The 17,210-nt window shown below is 56.0% G+C and overlaps 1 protein-coding gene and 1 long non-coding RNA gene across 6 annotated transcripts in view; one reads left to right on the top strand and one right to left on the bottom strand.

Annotated features, from left to right (window-relative positions):
* Window positions 1-13,656, top strand: part of ARHGAP39L (Rho GTPase activating protein 39 like) — a 42,756-nt gene extending 29,100 nt beyond the window's left edge. For all 5 annotated transcript variants that reach the window (XM_004946888.5, XM_004946889.5, XM_046902963.1 and 2 more), the window contains exons 4-10: window positions 1,669-2,215; window positions 3,050-3,139; window positions 7,189-7,262; window positions 8,470-8,669; window positions 9,944-10,035; window positions 10,483-10,652; window positions 11,073-13,656. In XM_004946888.5, the coding sequence (XP_004946945.4) occupies window positions 1,669-2,215; window positions 3,050-3,139; window positions 7,189-7,262; window positions 8,470-8,669; window positions 9,944-10,035; window positions 10,483-10,652; window positions 11,073-11,267 (1,368 nt within the window). In that variant the 3' untranslated portion in view covers window positions 11,268-13,656. The remainder of the gene's footprint in view (window positions 1-1,668; window positions 2,216-3,049; window positions 3,140-7,188; window positions 7,263-8,469; window positions 8,670-9,943; window positions 10,036-10,482; window positions 10,653-11,072) is intronic.
* On the bottom strand, window positions 4,365-16,768 carry LOC124417331. Its single transcript, XR_006931904.1, has 3 exons — window positions 11,067-16,768; window positions 5,067-10,646; window positions 4,365-4,792 (listed from the first exon to the last, which is right to left on the bottom strand). It is a non-coding gene; the product is annotated as an uncharacterized LOC124417331 (long non-coding RNA).
* Window positions 16,769-17,210: the final 442 nt, after the last annotated feature.

Raw genomic sequence — 17,210 nt, 5'->3', positions numbered from 1 at the left:
TCTGTCCCCTGTTAAGAGGCGTTTGTTCATCACTGTAGGTCTACTGCCTGCAGTTTTAGTGGCGCTCATACCTTCTTTGGTAGCCTTTGCCCTCGTGTCTCGTCCGAGCTGGGGTGCCCAGGGCTGGTGGGGAATGGGGTGCAGGGGCAGGATTTGCACAGCAGCGTGACGGTGTTTTGGCTTTTTCACTCTCACCCTTTTGTAACGGTTCCTTACGTTCTGTTCTCCCTCCTGATTGCTCCTCGGCGTTGAAGTGTTCAGAAAACTGCTGATGGTGTTCCCAGCATCTTCTTGTTGGAAGCAGCTATTTTAGAGCCCATCTGTGTGCCTGCACGACTGGTGCCATTGTTCTCCACCACACACACTCCAGCAGGATTTAGTTTGCCATCTTTTCTCCTGTTTGGATCTGGAGGCCCCTCATGGCGCACAGTTTAATTTCAGATTTAAGTTCCACTGGAGTCACCTCATGTCCAGTGCAGCCTTGGGGCTCTCTCCCTTTGCTTTCCCCTCTGTTACATCACCGCTGCTGTGCAGCCCAGGCCTGCAGCTCTCCAGCAGGATGCAGCAGACAGCCCTGCACAGCAGGCAGCTCCATTTGCACCCTCTTCTGTCTCTGCTCCTATTTGTTAGTCCCTTACCCTCCTTGAGGAATCCTGCTGAAGCTCCCTGCCCGTTTCGGGTTGCCTCGGTGAGCTGTGAGGTGTGACGTTTGGTACAGGGACAGGGCAGAGCTGAGTGTGGTGTGTCCATGGTGCACCATACAGAGAAGGGGAGTGCTCTGTGTGTGTCAGAAGTAACGTGTTCTGGGGCTGACTGAGGGCTTTCGCTCTGTCAAAAAATTACATGATTCCTGTTTCCTTTTGAAACCAGAAACCAAAAGATCATCTGGGTTGGCTCTTTCCTGCAAGCTGGAGATCTCCTTGGAGAACACAGTGCACCCCGTGGGCTGTTCAGCATTTGGTGGCTGTGGGTGGGAATCGGAGGTCTAAGAAAATGGTCTGTTTCCTCTATCAGCTCACTGGGTGTCTGAGGTCAGCGTGTGTCCCAGGCTGCTGCTTCCATCCAGAACTGAATTCGAGACTGGCAAAATGAGTGTATTTTTCTCACAAGTAGTTATTAACTGTAATTTTCTTGGGATCAGTGATACCAGAGCTCTAATTATGTAGTTATCCTTAGAGATGGCTGGGGAGGAAGGCTGGGCAAGCTCTGCATGTGGGATTGCGCATGGTGTCTGGGGGGAAAGAAGCCCTTTGTCTTGGCTGCATGCCCTGTGTGCTTGCGATGGGCACACTGGTACCTGGAGCACATGAGCTCTGGGGTGGCTGGCAGTGAGGAGTGGGGGCACCTGGCTCCTCGGTGTGTGCCTGCGGCCTGAGGAGCCGGCCCAGCTCCTGCCTGCACTGCTCCCAGCAGCTCCGGGACAGCTTGGACAAACAGCCCCGTTACTCCGTGCCCCATCGCTGCCCTCGGGGACGGTGTCAGTGTGTGATTGTGCCAGCCTGGCTCCTGCAGATCTGCAGTTGTCAGCAGCAAACAGCACAAAGCCGTGTTTTGTACAGATGCGCTGCTTTGCAGTTGCTGGTAGCCCCATGACCCACTGTTGTGAATTTTCCTATCAGGGCTAGGAGTCAGCTAAACTGCTTTTAATGCATCTTTTCTCCTTTGCAGCCTGGAGCCGTAGAGTTGGACCCCAAGCAGGAGAGCAGCGGGCAGCCCAGTGGCTGCATGGGATACCACTTCTCTTACAACACCCTGCGGAAGCCCATCTCCCAGAGCAGCATGGCAGACTGGGCTTCCAAAAACCTGAACATGCACACTCAGGGCATCTTCCGCCGCAGGATCTCCATCTCCAACATGCTGTCCTGGAACGGCGGCTCTATCAAAAAGCCAATGCTCATCACAAGCAACCGCACCATCAAAAAAGAGGCGTGTGAGATGTTCAAACTGGTGCAGAGCTACATGGGAGATCGCCAGACTCGCATGGACCGCAATCACGTGGCGTTGGTCACGGTCACCAAGTGCTGGAGCATGCAAGGGTTACGGGACGAGCTGTACATACAGCTGATCCGGCAGACAACAGATAACACGTGCTACCGAAGCCTGGCGTGGGGCTGGGAACTGATGGCCATCAGTTTGGCCTTTTTCTCCCCATCGCCCAAATTCCAGTCCTATCTGGAAGGTTACATCTATCGCCACCTGGACTGTGATGAAAACAGTAAGTGCCTCATGCACACCAGCAGCGCTCTGGTGGGTTCTGTGTAAGAAGTAGGCAGTAAGCAGGTAGTCACAGCCAGAGCTTTGTTCCCCAGCACCCCATGCTAGGGGAGTTCATCCTTCCTTGGCAGGTGGAAGCTGCCATCAGCTCATCTCCCTTGAGGGTATTTATTGGTTGATTGGTGATTATTTCAGCAGTGCTTGCTGTGACTTGTCCCGGCTCAAAAATCCAGAACACTTCTTCCCACTTGGGGCTTCAAACATAGGTTCGTGCCTCCCACGAATCCTCAGAGCAGGTGCAGATTCTGCCCCAGCACGTCTGGATACAGGGGGCAGCAGTGCTGCAGTGCTGGATGTGCATTCAGTAGGGTTTTCGTGAGGATTCTCCCCAAAACCATTCCTTGCAGCTATGCTTGTTCCTGGAGCAAAATCCCTCCCTGCCAGCACCAGGATCCAGGCACTGGGGAGGAGTAAACTTAACTATTTAAGTGGGTTATTGTTTCTGCTGGTATTTGGGCAATGAGTTTATTTAGGTGTCAGTTTGCTGCCTGGACCCCCTTCTCAACTGTGTGGCCGTTCAGAGAATCTGGGTGATGTCCTGGCCCCCTCAGAGGGCGCATTTGGAGCTGGCTGTGGTACAGGACCCTGAGCAGACCTTCCTTGTCCTGGAGCTGGGTTGGCTGCCTTTGTTCCTGTCTGTGGGCACTGCTGGGCTTTGGGATTTTAACATGCCACAGTATTAATGCAGAGCCTCTTTCCACCGCACTGAAAGAGTGGAGGTCAGGGAGCAGTTGGTCTCCTCTGTTGCTCATGTAATGGTGCTTTGACTTTTCAGTTGCCCAGCGCATCAAGGAGCTTGTGGATCTGAAGAACAAGAAGAACTCAAAATCCAGGAAAAAGAGGAAGCAAAACACCGAGGAGGAAGGTAAAGGGAGGCAGGGAGCAAGACAGGGGGCTGCACTGACTTCAGATGCACTTGGTTGCTGAGCTCTGCTGAAAGTCAGACCATTTCTTTGAGTGCGTAGGCTTAGATTTAGGAAGTTTTGCTGCAGGGCTTTGTGTGGGGTCTGGCTGGAGTGTGGGGCAGAAGGGAGGGGCGCAGCTGGGCAGCGGGTGGGTGTAGGTGCCCATCGTGGCAGTGGGAACCCTTTCACTCACTCTACAGGGATTTTAACTTGGCTGCAGGCCTGGGGCTGTCATTCAGCCCATCTGTACGTGCCACAGACTTTTCTATGGCACATTCCAGTGTTAGAAGCCACACCAGTCAGCACTGTGAAAAAAACCTGTCTCAGTGTTGCTATGGACTTTGAAAGCTACCACTCAACCTGAGGACCTTCACGGGGACACGGACATCTGGCGAGAGCTCTGCCTTGCCCAAGTACAGGTATCCCCTTGCCCATGCTTCCTGGACTGGGCAGTCCCTCTGCTGTCGCAGCCAGGGCACGAATAGCATCTGTGCTGAATGGACAAGAGCTCAAATATTACTCCAGACTGATGTTTTACTGCTGCCTGCAAGAGGACAGATAATAGTTTGTCTGGCCTAAAATCTTCCCAGACTGAGTCTGTTCAAGTTTTTATATTGTTTCTAGGAAATTGGAGCCAAGCCTGTGCATTCATGTCAGGCAGCAGTTTGTTTGGGGCAGTCTCAGTGTCTTTCATTCGGGGGGAGCTGGATGCTGCTTCCTGCCTGGCTCCAACATGCAGGTCATCAGTGGGGACCTGGCAGCTGCACTGCTGCAGAGATTGCCCTCAGGTGGCACCTGCAGGTGTGGCAGGCAGCCCACGTTGCTCCTTGGTCACAGCCCCCATGCAGGGCTGCTGCCTGGTGTGAGCCAACCAGCCTTTCTGTGGGGCTCAGGAGAGACCTGAAATGGCCTCATCGCTTAGGGAAGGAATATGGCTTTTTCCTCTCCTGTTCAGATCCTGCAGAGTTCAGCCCATTCCGAGCCTTTGAAAAGTCATCATGCAGCTGTTAGAGGGACTTTGGTCTCTTATAGGACAGCTCCCTCTGCGCAGGGTGTGCTCCACCTGTGGGCTGAGCAGGCTCTGCTGTGAGATTCCCCCTGTGCTGTGTGCAGGGCTTGGGCTTAGGAAGGAGATTGAGGTAGTTTTTACTTACATAGGTAAGAAGTTGTACTCAAACAGCATACCAAGGAAGCTTTATTAAGTTTGCAGGAAGAAGCACCAGAACATCAGAAATGCTTTTGTGGCCTTCAGTGGGGCTCTGATGACAGACAGGCCATGTGCTGCTCCCTTCACAGGACTCTGCACGCTTCGTTGCAAACAAAGACCCGCTCTGGGAGTACAGTGAGGTTTTAGGATACTGACCTGCTGCCCACAGGCACAGGGTGCAAAGTGCAGCACGGGAGGCACGCAGGGCAGGGCTGGACAGCCGCTTGGAGTGGCGTTGCACAAATGGCAGCAATGGGAAGGTTCCTTCTGGAGTCCGATCTCAGGACTCCAAAGAGCTGCAGCTCAGCCAGTGCAGTCCTGCTGGAGGTGCCGGGCTGTCCGTGCTGTTCCTCTGTCTGCTCCATCAGCCCCATCTGCCTTCCTGTGAGGTTCCCGAAGCTGCAGGCTTGTTTTGGGAGGTTAATTAGTAGCCATGAGATACTTAGATGCTTGGCAATTTAGCAACAATTTAACAGAGAAATCTATAAGGAGGTTAAACCTACTCTCTTCAAATAGAATCTGGTGATGTATGCGAAGGTATGTATGTCTTGCAGTGAAAAGTGGAGTCAGAGCAGTGATTCCCCCCATACCCTTTGAGGTTGTGAGCAAACACGAGGGTGAGCAAACATTCAGCATCTGAGGGGCACCCAGAGAGATGCCGTTGAGTTTCCCACGCTTACCTATGCAGTCTTCGTCTTCCAGCCTCGTTCTCTGTGGGTAGATGAGGCATGGAGGTGGCACAAGATCCTTTCACGGCTCAGTAACCCATTGAAAGGCAGAAGAATGAGTAGAAGTAAATGCTCTGCTTTCACAGGGACGATTGTCTCCTGATCCCGCAGGAATGTTTGCCGGCCTTCGCTCTGAGCTGTACAAAGAGACAGATAATGAGCTGCCAGTTTGGTGCTGGCACGGGGTCTGCAGGGCTGTGAAACTGAAGGTGCAGAAGGGTCTGGTGAGGGTGCGGTGCTGGGCACACAGACACAAAGCTTCTGCCGTGTGAAAGTACGTGTCCAGGGCTGGGCTCCCAATCCGCGCTGTTTGCTGCGTTTTTAAGACATTTTTTGGCAGGAGAATGTGCTCCAGAAGGTATGTTCCCCCATGTGCCTCGCATGGGTTTTAGCTGGTTATAAAAGGAGAGGTTCTTCAAGACGCTCTCTGCGTGTGTTTTTAGGCCAGCACATGGAAAATGTTTTCCTTTGCAAACTGTTTTTCACTGTGTGGGTTGTGAGGAGTCTTCTGTTCCTGAGCTCGCGGGGCTGCTGCAGGGCTGCAGGAAATAGCGGCTCAGCCTGGATTCCATCGGCCCGCCCTGCGCTCACACAAGTGGAATAACCCCATGGCAGCCCTGCCAGGCCAAGGCCACCTGTCCTGGCTGCAGCCATTGGCTGGGGATGGGAGTGAGGATGGGGATGGGGATGGGGATGGGGATGGGGATGGGGATGGGGATGGGGATGGGGATGGGGATGGGGATGGGGATGGGCAGGGGTGTGGCTGCAGGGCCTGGTGGGTGCAGTGTGAGTGTGGCTGGAGCAGGGCACGCACTGCAGGCAGTGCCAGCTGGGGTTCAGGCCTTTCCCTTGGAGTTTCTGGGAAAGCAGAAAGTGAGCTTCGCCTGGACGTGCCTGCAGGATGCTGGTGTGTCTCCTTCGGCCCAAAGGGACGTGTTGCTCCGCTGGGGAAGCTTTTGTCCTCTTCCTGCATCGAGAGCATTTGAGGAACTCCAGGATCCCGACCAGCTTACCTAAGCTATGGAGCTCTTGAAAGGCTGATCTGAAACATGCAGCATCTGACCAGAATGTAGATTTTAAAAGCCACAAATATTTTGAACTCTGTTGCAAGCTTTAAGCCTGGCAGGGAATCAAATAGGGCAGATCTATTCAGTGCTTTCAGCAAGCAATTTGGGGTTGACTCGGAAAAGAACAAAAGGCCAACAGTTTTGGAAAAACTCTCCCAGCAATCAGTTGCTCTGTCAGTGCAAATATTTCTCTTGGTGTCACAGGGGGATTAGCTCTGTGAATCCTGGCTCTGCTGCCCTCGGAGCTGAACCGAGCACAAGGACAGCCCTTTCTGCAGCTACAGCTCTCACAGTGACACTGCCGGGCTCCGGTGCCCCAGGTTTGCCTCACAGGGCACACCTCAGTCTTATGTTTGAAGGCTGCACTGGAGGAGGCTGCAGCCGGGAGAGGAGGGAAGCTTCCTGCAGGCCCTTGGGAAGCTGAGAGAGAACCCTGTGCATTCCTGCACCTCCCCGCGCTGCCTTCATTCAGGCTCGGTGCTGATGCCAGCTCTCTGGCCCTGGCACGCCGCCGCCTCTCTCACTGTCCCAGCGTTCGAATCATAAACAATTTGTTTAAAACACTTGAAATCTTTCCTGGCAAGAGGCTGGCTCTGCGTGCTCGCTGTGGAGCTCAAGCGGCAGTTGGATTCCCAGCCCTGTGCCTGTGAGCCCCGCAGCTCCGGCCGTGCAGCGGGGAATGGGGACTCATGCTCACATGTGTGCCCGTGCTGGGCGCTGAGTCAGGGGTCAGACTGTGTGTGTGCAGGGCTGCGAGGCGCAGAGCTGCGAGCCTTGAGTCACAGGTCAGATCCCAGAGCCCAAGCACCGACTTGCACGACACTGCCTGCTGTGGGGCTCCAGGGCCGGGAGGGCTCGGTGTGCTCCATGGGAGGTTTCAGCAGCCTCTGCCCTGCCTGCAGAACAGGCTGCACGGAACGGGGGTGGATGTTTGTGTCAGTGCAAACTGCTGTGCTGGTGCTCTGCACGGCGCTGCGGGCTGACGGCTCCTTTCTCCTTCCTGCCAGGTCTGCCCATCAGCATGTACGCCAAATACTGCTACCGCAAACTCCAGAAGGTGGCCGTCACCGGAGGCAAGAAGGTGAGCGGCTGTGCCGGCGCCGGGGGCTCAGACTGCCTTGCAGTGCTCTGCTTTCCAGGTCCCGGAGGCGTCAGCTCTGTGACACTCAGAGGCCACTGCTGATTCAGTGATGGAAAATGGAGATAGAGCGGAGGAGGCTGGCTCATGGCTCATGGCTCATGGCTCATCTCCCCGTGGATGTGTGGGAGAACACGCCGTTGCTGTGCTGGCAGCCTTGGGGACCTGGAGGACAAAGCTGATGGCTGCCGGTCTCCAGGGTGATAGGAGCTGTCTGCAGGGGATGCCCATCACTGGGGAATCTCCATTTTCACACTGAGAGCTTGCGTGGGCCTGCTCTTGTAGCTGCTTTACTGTAGAGTCGTCCATTTCCAGCTCAAGATGTCACGCAATAGAGATGCCTGGTGCAGAGCAGGGCCTCCATGCTCTGGAAATACCCCCCCCCCCCCCCCCTTTTCCTCTGCATGGAGCTGTGAATGCTGGCATGCAGCCCCAGCCCGTCCATCCCAGGTCTCCGAGCCAGATCCGGTTGTCTTTTATTTCTGCAAATCCCTCGGGGGCGTCCTTGCCATCTGGACTCCGTGTACAGCGAGCAGACAGTGGAGATGCCTCGGGAGGGGTGACGCTGCCATTGTCCCCGCGGGGCAGAGCAGGAGATGTGCGGTCACATTTATGCCCCAATGGCTTCTGCTCTCCATGGGCTCAGCGGGAGTTCCCGGGGAGCATCGACGGCTGCTTCCAAGGTGTCCTTCAGTAGGAACAGCTTCTGGATGCTCTCTTGTGTGCGCTTCTCAGAGCCCTTTAACACCTCTGAGGGTGGTCGGGCCCTGGGCTTGAACATACCTGGAATTCTCCTCTCGCAGGGCTGTTTTCCGGCTGTCCTGCGGCCAGGCGCTCTCCGGAGCCGGGCCGGTGTTCGCATGCCCTCTGCTGGCCTGGCTGCAGCCCATCCGCAGCCTGGGCCCTGCGCCCTCCTCCCCGCCGCGCTGGCTTTGCTCCCGCATGCAAACCCGTACACCACCACCCCAAACTCTCCAAAGCCGCCCCCCGCTAGCAGGCAGCACCTTTTTGCTCGTTTTGAGCTGAACGCGTTGACTCCCGTCCCATTATAGCACGTGCAGAGCCAGGGCTGCTGGGGGCGCTCCCAGAGGTGGCGCACACACGAGCGGCCCTCGGCCCGCGGCTGTGCTCAGCTCTCCTCTGTCCCCAGGGCCTCCGCAAGCCTACAGTGGAGGAGATCACACACGCCCGGAACGCCATCGTGACGCCGTCGCTGTTTGGCAGCTCTCTGGAGGAGATCATGCTGCGGCAGCAGGACATGTACCCGGGCCACAGGCTGCCCTGGGTGCAGACGCAGCTCTCGCAGCAGGTGCTGGCGCTGGGAGGAGAACAGACGGAAGGGATCTTCAGGTGAGCTTGTGGGGCTCCGTGTCGCTTTTGATCCACCCCCGCACCAGTCCTGAAAGCTGAGAAATGACGATTGGCCCCCGCGGGGTTCCCCTTCCCTGAGGAGAGCGCGCTGCCAAGCAGGCAGCAGCAAACTTTCCCAGGCTCGGGGTGGTCAAGCAGCATCAGTCCGCTTGTATGCACTGTCACAAGGGAGACCCTGGGTGTGATCTGAGCTTGTGACAGCACAGCACTGAATTTCTGTCAACTTAAACAGCAGTAGCAGCCAGTGCAGGGAGGGGACGAGCTGGGGCTGCTGGCGGAGCTGCATCTGCAGCCGTGGTGTGTGAGCTTCCCACGCCTCTCCTGGAGGAGGTCTGTTCCCCCGTGAGCCCCGTGTGTTCCTGTGGTGCTGGGTGTGCTCCCTGGGGAGGAAGGGGTTGCCTGGAAGGTGGAAGTCTGAACTGACCGGGAAGGACAGCACCAGACAGGGGCCAAAGCACAGCGCAGCACCGCACTGCTGTGACTGCAGCGTCCCTCGCAGGAGGCAGGCTGCAGAATGGGGCTTTTCTAGAGAGTAGCTTGCATTGACCTTAATACAGTGCCCTACTTGTAGGTTTGCTGCTTTTCTCCTGCTTTCAGTGGGTAATTAACACTTGAGAAGTTGCAGATAATTACCACATGTGGGATTTCCCTGAGCAGGTCATGCTGAAAGGCAGACCAGAGCCAATCAGTACTCTCCAGTGACTGAAAGCAATTATAAAAGGATGACAGAAACTGTCAGATAAAAGCCGTTCATCAAATGCAGCACTTCAGCCTTGATGATGCACACTCAGGATGTTGTGCTGTGGGTGAGCACATGAGCATTCCAGAGAGACAGGGGATCTGTATGATGAACACAGGGCCCTGAGTTTGGTTGTTTTAAGACTTGCATTTATTTTTCAGTTACTAAATTTAATTTATGGTAACTCACAAAAGACTCAACTTTGCCTTGCAGTAGTTTCTGATATCTTGGTATATTTAGCCAGAGATGCTTTTATCCCTGGGCTGAATGTGCTGCTGGGGGGCCAGTTACAGCCCGTGTCTGAGCTAGTGGGAAGGAGACAGGTGATTCTTCTACCTGCAATTTAAAGCTGTGTCTAAAAGCATTCTTTCTGACGGGCTGCTTCTGTAGCTGCTGCTGGTGTGTGCTCCCTTTGCACTTTTGGAGGCTCAGTTTGCTGGCCAGCCACCATGCCAGGAACGTTGCCAAGCACCATTTGCCTTCTGAAGCGTTTTTGCTGTGCCTTTGCTTGCAGGATACCCGGTGACATAGATGAAGTCAATGCATTGAAGTTGCAGGTGGATCAGTGGAGAATCCCAAGTGGCCTCAGTGACCCCAACATCCCAGGTAAGGGGATGCTGCACGCATGTGCAGCCCCAGCCATGGTACAGGGCAGAGGAGAAGGTGTAGGAGCAGCCCGGGATGCATGCTGCTGTTTGGGGACACATACACACCACTGTACTCTGCGAGCTGTCTTCACCAACTGGCTTTTTGTTCTGTGCCTTTCTGCTGCTATTCCAAGTGCTGTCCATGGGAAAGCACGGGGGGTGGTGGAGGATCCGTCGGAGTGAGGCTGCACGAGCCAGGCAGCGTGCAGGGCAGCTGGGAGCCGGGCAGCAGCAGCGGTTTTGCTGCCAGCATCTCTGAGTTGCCCTCTAAAGTGAAGCAGCACAAGTTCAGAATCCTTTATCTGCCTTCTGGTTCCTGAGGCGTTCCATCTGCCTGTCTAGTTCGGCTATGAACGTGGTGGGAAGGTAACCAGAGCTGTTCTCATGCACCCTGCTTTCTGCCCAGCCTCTCTCCTCAAGCTATGGTATCGGGAGCTGGAGGAGCCCGTGATCCCCCAGGAGTTCTACAAAGAGTGTATCAGCAACTATGAGAACCCTGACGCCGCTGTGGCCGTGGTGCAGCTTTTGCCAGAGCTCAACAAACTGGTGCTGTGTTACCTCATACACTTCCTGCAGGTAGGCAGCCCAGCCGTCCGCCTCTCTGCTGCCAGCCAGCGGCCTGCAGCACAAGGGGCACGGTTAGCAGGAGAGCTGTGCCGTGCCATCAGCTGGCAGTTAGGGCCTCCCACCCATGTTTAAGCTGGGACTAATGGAGGGAGTTTTGCTGGGTGACAGCGTTCCTGATCTGGTGGGGTATGGGACTGTTCTCAAACAGGGACAGGTTGGGATCTGCAGGATGTTCCCTGCGTGCCGAGGCTGCCGCGCCGTCAGCCGTGTCAGAGCGTGGTGGTCTTTCCCTGTGGATGAGTGGTGGTTGGGGTGTTGTCCTTCAGAGAGCCACATCTCTGCTGTCCTTGCACCTCTTCTTAGGCCCCATGTCTGCAGTCTCTTGCCCTTTTCCGCTACCCCAGCTCAACTTTTCCTTACTACCTGCAGATCTTTGCTCAGCCGTCAAATGTGGGCAGGACAAAGATGGATGTGAACAACCTGGCCATGGTGATGGCCCCCAACTGCCTGCGCTGTCAGTCCGACGACCCTCGCATTATCTTTGAGAATACGCGCAAGGAAATGTCCTTCCTCCGCATGCTGATAGTGCACTTAGACACAAGCTTCATCAAAGGGCTGGTCTGAGGCGCTGGCCCTGGGGTCCAGGACGTTGCTCTGGGGAGCTGTTGGGTGCCTGAAGTCTTCTCCCCTCCACTTTTACTTCTTCTATTGTCCTTGCTGTTATCACACCCTGGGTTAGCCCCCAAACATCTCCCAACTTAAGACCTCAAAGACAAGGACTAGACAATCCTGGAAGGCTTGGGCTGTTCAGCAGTAGGACCTGGTAGTCCTTGGACGTGCCAGCCCAGATGCGGCGGTTCTTGGCCTTCTTGTGTGTGTCAGAGGGGGAACGGCCTCCTCCTTGGAGCTGCAGGACCGGCTGCTCACTGAAGGAGCTGTGACATCCATGAGACACTGCACCCTGGGACACTGAGACTCTCCATCTCCCTTCTGAAGGCAGAGTTGGCCTCAGGTATGAGGACGTTACTCCTGCGTTGTAACATGAGTGTTTCCCTCTGGTCCTCGTGGAAACACTGCCTCTCTGGGGATAACTCCACTGCCATGGAGCCAGCCTAGTCCGCCTCTGCAGACTTGTTTGAAAGTGTGAGGGTTGTTCTGGCACCGGCACCCCACAGTGCTGTTGGTAGAGGGATGTGAAGGTGCGGGGGATTCGCTGAGGCAGAGGCATTCCTTGGGCTGCCAAGGTCAGTGGAAGCATGTTGCAGCCCTGGGAGAGGAGATGCCTGAGCTGCTGCTGCCAGGTGGCCAGACAGATCCTGGGAGATCCTCACCCTCTCCTTGAGGCAGCTTCAGAGCTGCACAGCAGCATGAGGTCAGCCTTGGGGCCAGCCCAGTGCTGAGCTAAACCAGCAGCACTCACACTGTGGGGCTTGGGGACAAGAGGGACATTCAATAACCTCCTTGGTATCCCCCAGTGTGGGCTATGTCCTCTGGGAAGGTAACCCCTAATGGCTTCACAGCTCCTTTCTGCCAGCCCTCACTGCACATGCTGCACAAGCCAGTGCCAGTTTTCCTGAAGAGCAGCTGAGATAACACCAGAGGTGCTCAGAGCACCCACAGCACCTTTTCTGAGCACCAGACTGCTCTGCCCCCCTCCATGTTCAGCCAGGTCTAAAGAAGGGAGGGGGGAGACCACCATAGGTGAGAATTGCCCCTGTGCTGAGATGCCCTTCCACACAGAGCCAGCAGTACTGTGAAACGCTGATTCTGCTGGGAGTCAGCTGTGGCAGCTGTGTTGTCCCCACCAAACTCCTACTGGAGTTGCAGAGGACTTAAGAAGGTAAAGGGAGAGAAGGGAAGAGTGGAAGCAGTCTGAGCAGCTGCAGTGTGGTGGAGCCTGCATGGGGCAGTGCAGGCGGGCAGCTCGGTGTCCTCTCTGCTGCAGTTGAACCCCTGCAACGTTCTGTGTGCCAGCAAGAAGTGAGGCACAGCAGGGGCACCATCCTTCAGCGGCAGCACATAGATTAGCCTCCAGATACCGTTGCATACTTATTAACAAACAGCAATTTCTAATTCTGTGACCTTCTGGAATTCTCCTTTTCCTCTGAAGTGTTTTCCCTGATGGAGGCAGGTCTGCTGCAAAAGCTGTGTGCTGGTGGTGTTCGTGCAATGCTACATCTGCTGGTAGCATCCATGGTTGCATTTGCATTTCTGCAACCCCTTCCTTTCATGCAGGGACCTGGGAGCCCCCCTAGGTTGCAGAGCTGAGTGGGGAGCCCAGCAGGGAGGTTTCACGTTGATGTCTGAGTCTGAGCCAAGGATTTGGGCACGAGGTACCATGTACAGAGAATTCCCTGAGCCTATTTGAACCTCTCTGAGTGGGGTTTCCAGGGCACAGCTCTGCTCAGAGACCTCTGCAGTGGCAGTTCAGTTTGTGCTCATGTTAGCCAAGGGTCGTGGTCCCCCTTGTGCCCCGTGCTTCTGTGATCCAGGAAACCTTGTTCCCTTGTCAGGCCTGGGCCTGCAAACACCACAGCTGTGTGAGGATCTGCTTTACATGCTCATCCCTCACAGTGCTTGCAAGCAGTTCAGCTCTATTTGGCCTCAGAATTGCCAGCCTCCTCATGCTCCGGATGTGCGGCCACATTCCCAGCAATGCAGGCAGACAGTTACCAGCTCTGCTGTGTTTTGCCAAAATTTCAGGCTCAGGGTATGCATCCCGGCCCCACAAGGGCTGGGCCAGCTGCCTCTGCCTGCCCCTTCTCTGGGCTGCAGATGCAGTGCCTGCAGCCAGCTGCCACCCCGGCCATCCATGCTATCCCTTGCACTTAGCTGTAGCAGGCAATCAGAGCATAGGCATTTGCTGCTATTACAAATAAATGCTTCTTGCCAGGGCTGTAAAATAGGCTAATAAATTACACTGGATATTACTTTCTTTGCTGACAGATTTGTAAATACGAATCAGTAAAGCAGCCTATCCTCTGTTATAATAATAAATACGATCTCCATGGTTGTCCCTGGTCTTTTTGTGTGTGTGAAAAAGCGCGGCCATGCCTGCCTGGAGCTGCAGTTCCAGCCTGGATGTCAGCACTCATGAGTAATGTTTGGGAATGAGCATGATGCCAGCGCTTGAAAACCAGGCTGTGGGCTATTGCTGTTGTTCTTACAGCTCAGGCAGCACCGATGGAGCATTTGGTTAAAGTAGGGAGAGAACAGATGGAAGCAGGTATAGGAAAACACATGGGAGCGGTGATCTTTGGGAACCTTTCAGGGTCAAAAAGGGATTAGGCAAGTTCATGGGCAGTAGCTGCACACATGGCTACTTAGAGGATAAGGCGGGGATGTACCACTAATATCCCTAATCCAGTGGCCGTGGCACTGCAGGCAGTGTGCGGGAGGTGGCTGCACACGTGCTGGCCCTGCACAGCCTGTCCTGGTGCTGGAGGTGTGAGGGGGCAGAGCTGGCCGGCTGGGGCACTGTTACGTTTGAATTGGGGGAATTTCTGGATCTTCCCTCCGTTCCGCAGCCCAGGAAGGAGCTGGGAGCACGGGGCTGGTGCTCCAGACTTGCGCTGCTCACACGCTGTGTGCTGTTGGTGCTCTGCAGGTGATCGCTGTTCTGGAGGCACTGGGAAAAGGCAGTGTGCCTCGAGCACAGCCATCAGGGGCTGCTCCTGGGATGCCAGCAGTCCAGGATCACCGGCACTGGCCCAGTCATGGGCCCAGTCACACCAGCCTCGCTGGCAGCAGAGACGGGTGGGACCTGCAGCCTTCAGTGACAAGAGCAGAAGGAAGAGCAATGGTGTCTTAACCTCACACAGCCCCTTCCTAGGTAGGCAGCTTGATGTCTGAGTGGCTTTGCTATGAAATGGACTCATTGCCCAAATCAAGAAAGCCTACAAACTAAGTGCATCAGCCCAGGCTCACAGACTTGGGCTCCCCCTGCCATTGCCTGGGCCTGCCTTCCTTCTGCACTGTGTAAAACGTGTGCTGGCTGGGCTCAGCACAGCCCTGTGCCCCTGCCTGAATCCCACCAGCAGAGCAGGAGGAGCCTCTGCCAGACAGCCATACGGGCACAGCTCAGCTGGCTGCGGTGCCCTGGGGAGGGGTGGAGCTGGCACCTGCCAGAGGCGGGTAATGTGTCCCAAAGGCTGAGCATCCTCGCAGTGCTGGGTGCTCTGGGTGGTGGTGGTGAATTTTTGGATGTTTTCAGCATAGCTTTTGCGCAGAGCCTGGTGTGAGCTTTTTGTCATCTCTGCCACCGTGTCCTATGGATCTGCACGTGAAAATGGTAAAAGCGCTTCTTTCAGCTAATGATTGCAACAAGCCCCAGGGCTGCTGCCCACCTCTGCCACGGTGCCTGGAGAGCCTGTGCAGCTGCCGGGGGCTGAGGGGTGGCTGTGGGACTGCTCAGCACAAGGTGCTGGGAGATAGGGCTCTACTTTTAGGGCTGCCTGGTGTTGTGCAGGACATGGCAACCACCAGGCTACCCATCCTGCGTGCTCATCACCCCTCTCCGTAGAAAGGCTTTTTGTAGTCTCTCATCCCCCTGTAAGTATGAGGTGCCCAGGGGTTCCACCTTCCCCAGGATCCCCTGGCAGCGGGAGGTCTGCTGTCAGCCTAACCCTCCTGCCAGGCCTTGCGCTCAGTCAGCCCCGTGGTGAGACAGAGACCAGAGAAACAGGCAGGTCTGCGTCAGGAGCCCTGCAGCAGAGGAGGGAGGCAGACAGGAGAGCCCCTGTCCTGACGCTGCCCCAGCGTGGGTTTGATGTGGGCACGGCAAAGCGGTGGCAGGTTCAGCAGAACCAGCTGGTGGAGCCGGCACCAAGCTGAGGCTCTGCAGAGCGGCGCTGAGGCTGTGTGGGCACACCCAGAGATTGTCTGGGGGACAATTGCCAAGGGTGAGGTGGATAAGGGCAGTGTGTTTGCTGAGAGCTGCTGCTTTCAGAGCTCCTGTTGCCCTCTAACATTCACCACACACCCTTGATGATGGAGAGAACTGAGTGTGGGCGCAGGTGGCTGAGGAAACATTTCAGGCTTGCAAAGAGGTGGACTCCATAGGGACCTGCTGGAGTCGGGTGCTTCCAGGTGGCCACGAGGGAAAACCTCAGGGACGCATTGCAGCACTGAGCTGCTTAATGGCTAGCTTTCCCTTCAGAGTAGGGGGCACCTGTGCAAGGCTGCTCAGCCCACGGAGGTCTGAACCTGCTGCTCTCAGGGACTCCTTCTGCCCTGGCCTCCGCCCAGGGCTTCCTCCTCCTCACTATCAAAGCAATGGCACTTTGTCTGAAGTGCTTAGTGGTTACTGGTATGCAAAAGAGAGCTTAAGTAGCCCTTCACGAGCAGATTGCCTTCCTCGCAGTCTGTCTGAAGGAGGAATATGGAGATGTGAGAACATGAGGTTGAACATTAAGACTTCCTGTGAAAACACAAGCAAGGAGAGAGCACGAAGATCCAGTTGCTGGTGTTGAGAGGTGCACAGGGAGAGGGCTCAGGTGCTCATCAGCAGGTGGGAGTTTTAAAATGAGATTCCTCAGTATCCCAGTGCCTGCTTCACCTGCTGTTACTGAGGAGGAGGTGCCCCCCCAGGCCATCAGCCCTTGGGCACAGCCAGCAGCTGCCACGTGCTCTTTTGGCAGAGCTCAGGTGCAAGCTGGAGCCCCGTGTGGGGCTGGAACCAAACTGCTGCTCAGGTGTAACCTGAGGGACTGTGGGATCTCAGCTGCCAGGCTTGGGTGCTGGCAGGATTCAGGGCCCAAGCCCACGAAGGCATTTAGAAGACTGAGACCAAGGCTGTTCTCACCACCTGCTGCCTTCCCAAAGGAAGGCTACTGGTGTATGTCAGCTTATCCCCACCTGCAGCCCAATTTCCTTCATTCCCCTTAGAGTCATAGAATCACCAGGGTTGGAAAAGACCTCCGAGATCATCCAGTCCATCTACCACCAGTATTTCCCACTAACCCACGTCCCTCAGTACAACACCTAAACGTTTCCTGAACACTTCCAGGGTCGGTGACTCCCCTTCCCTGGGCAGCCCATTCCATCACCCGGCCACTCTTCTGGAGAAGAACCACGCCGTGCTGGAGCCGATGCTTCGTTCAGCTCGCAGGCAGCAGCAGCGACCACACGGGCTGTAGGGAGGTGTGGAGAGAACGGGGATGGAGGCGGAACGGGCCCCTCTCTTTTGAGGAGCTATGAGACCGTTTCAGCAGAGGGACGGCCCCGGTGCCTGCCGGGGAAGATAACGTGTTTCGCAGTTGCAAACAGTACCCGGATCCCGCTGTGAGGGCGCGCGCTGCCTCCGAACGGAAGAGCGCAGCGCTGCCCTTTGGAGGGCAAGGATATTCCCCGAGCCGAGGCAGCCCTCATCCGATCCCAGCCGGCCCTGCAGCCGGCACGGCACAGCCCGGCGGAACGGCAGTGACCCCGCGTGGGCTGCGTGGAGGCGGCGGCTCCGCCTGTGCTGCCGTGCGCCGAGATCAGCGCCGCGGCCCGGAGCAGCTCCCAGCACTGCTCGGGGGCAGCTCGTCGGTAGCGCAGCTGTGGGGATGGCTGTGAGGAGGAAGA

This window comes from Gallus gallus, chromosome 20 (assembly GCF_016699485.2).
Source record: "Gallus gallus isolate bGalGal1 chromosome 20, bGalGal1.mat.broiler.GRCg7b, whole genome shotgun sequence".
NCBI lineage: Eukaryota > Metazoa > Chordata > Aves > Galliformes > Phasianidae > Gallus > Gallus gallus.
This window is presented reverse-complemented; position numbering and strand designations above follow the sequence as displayed.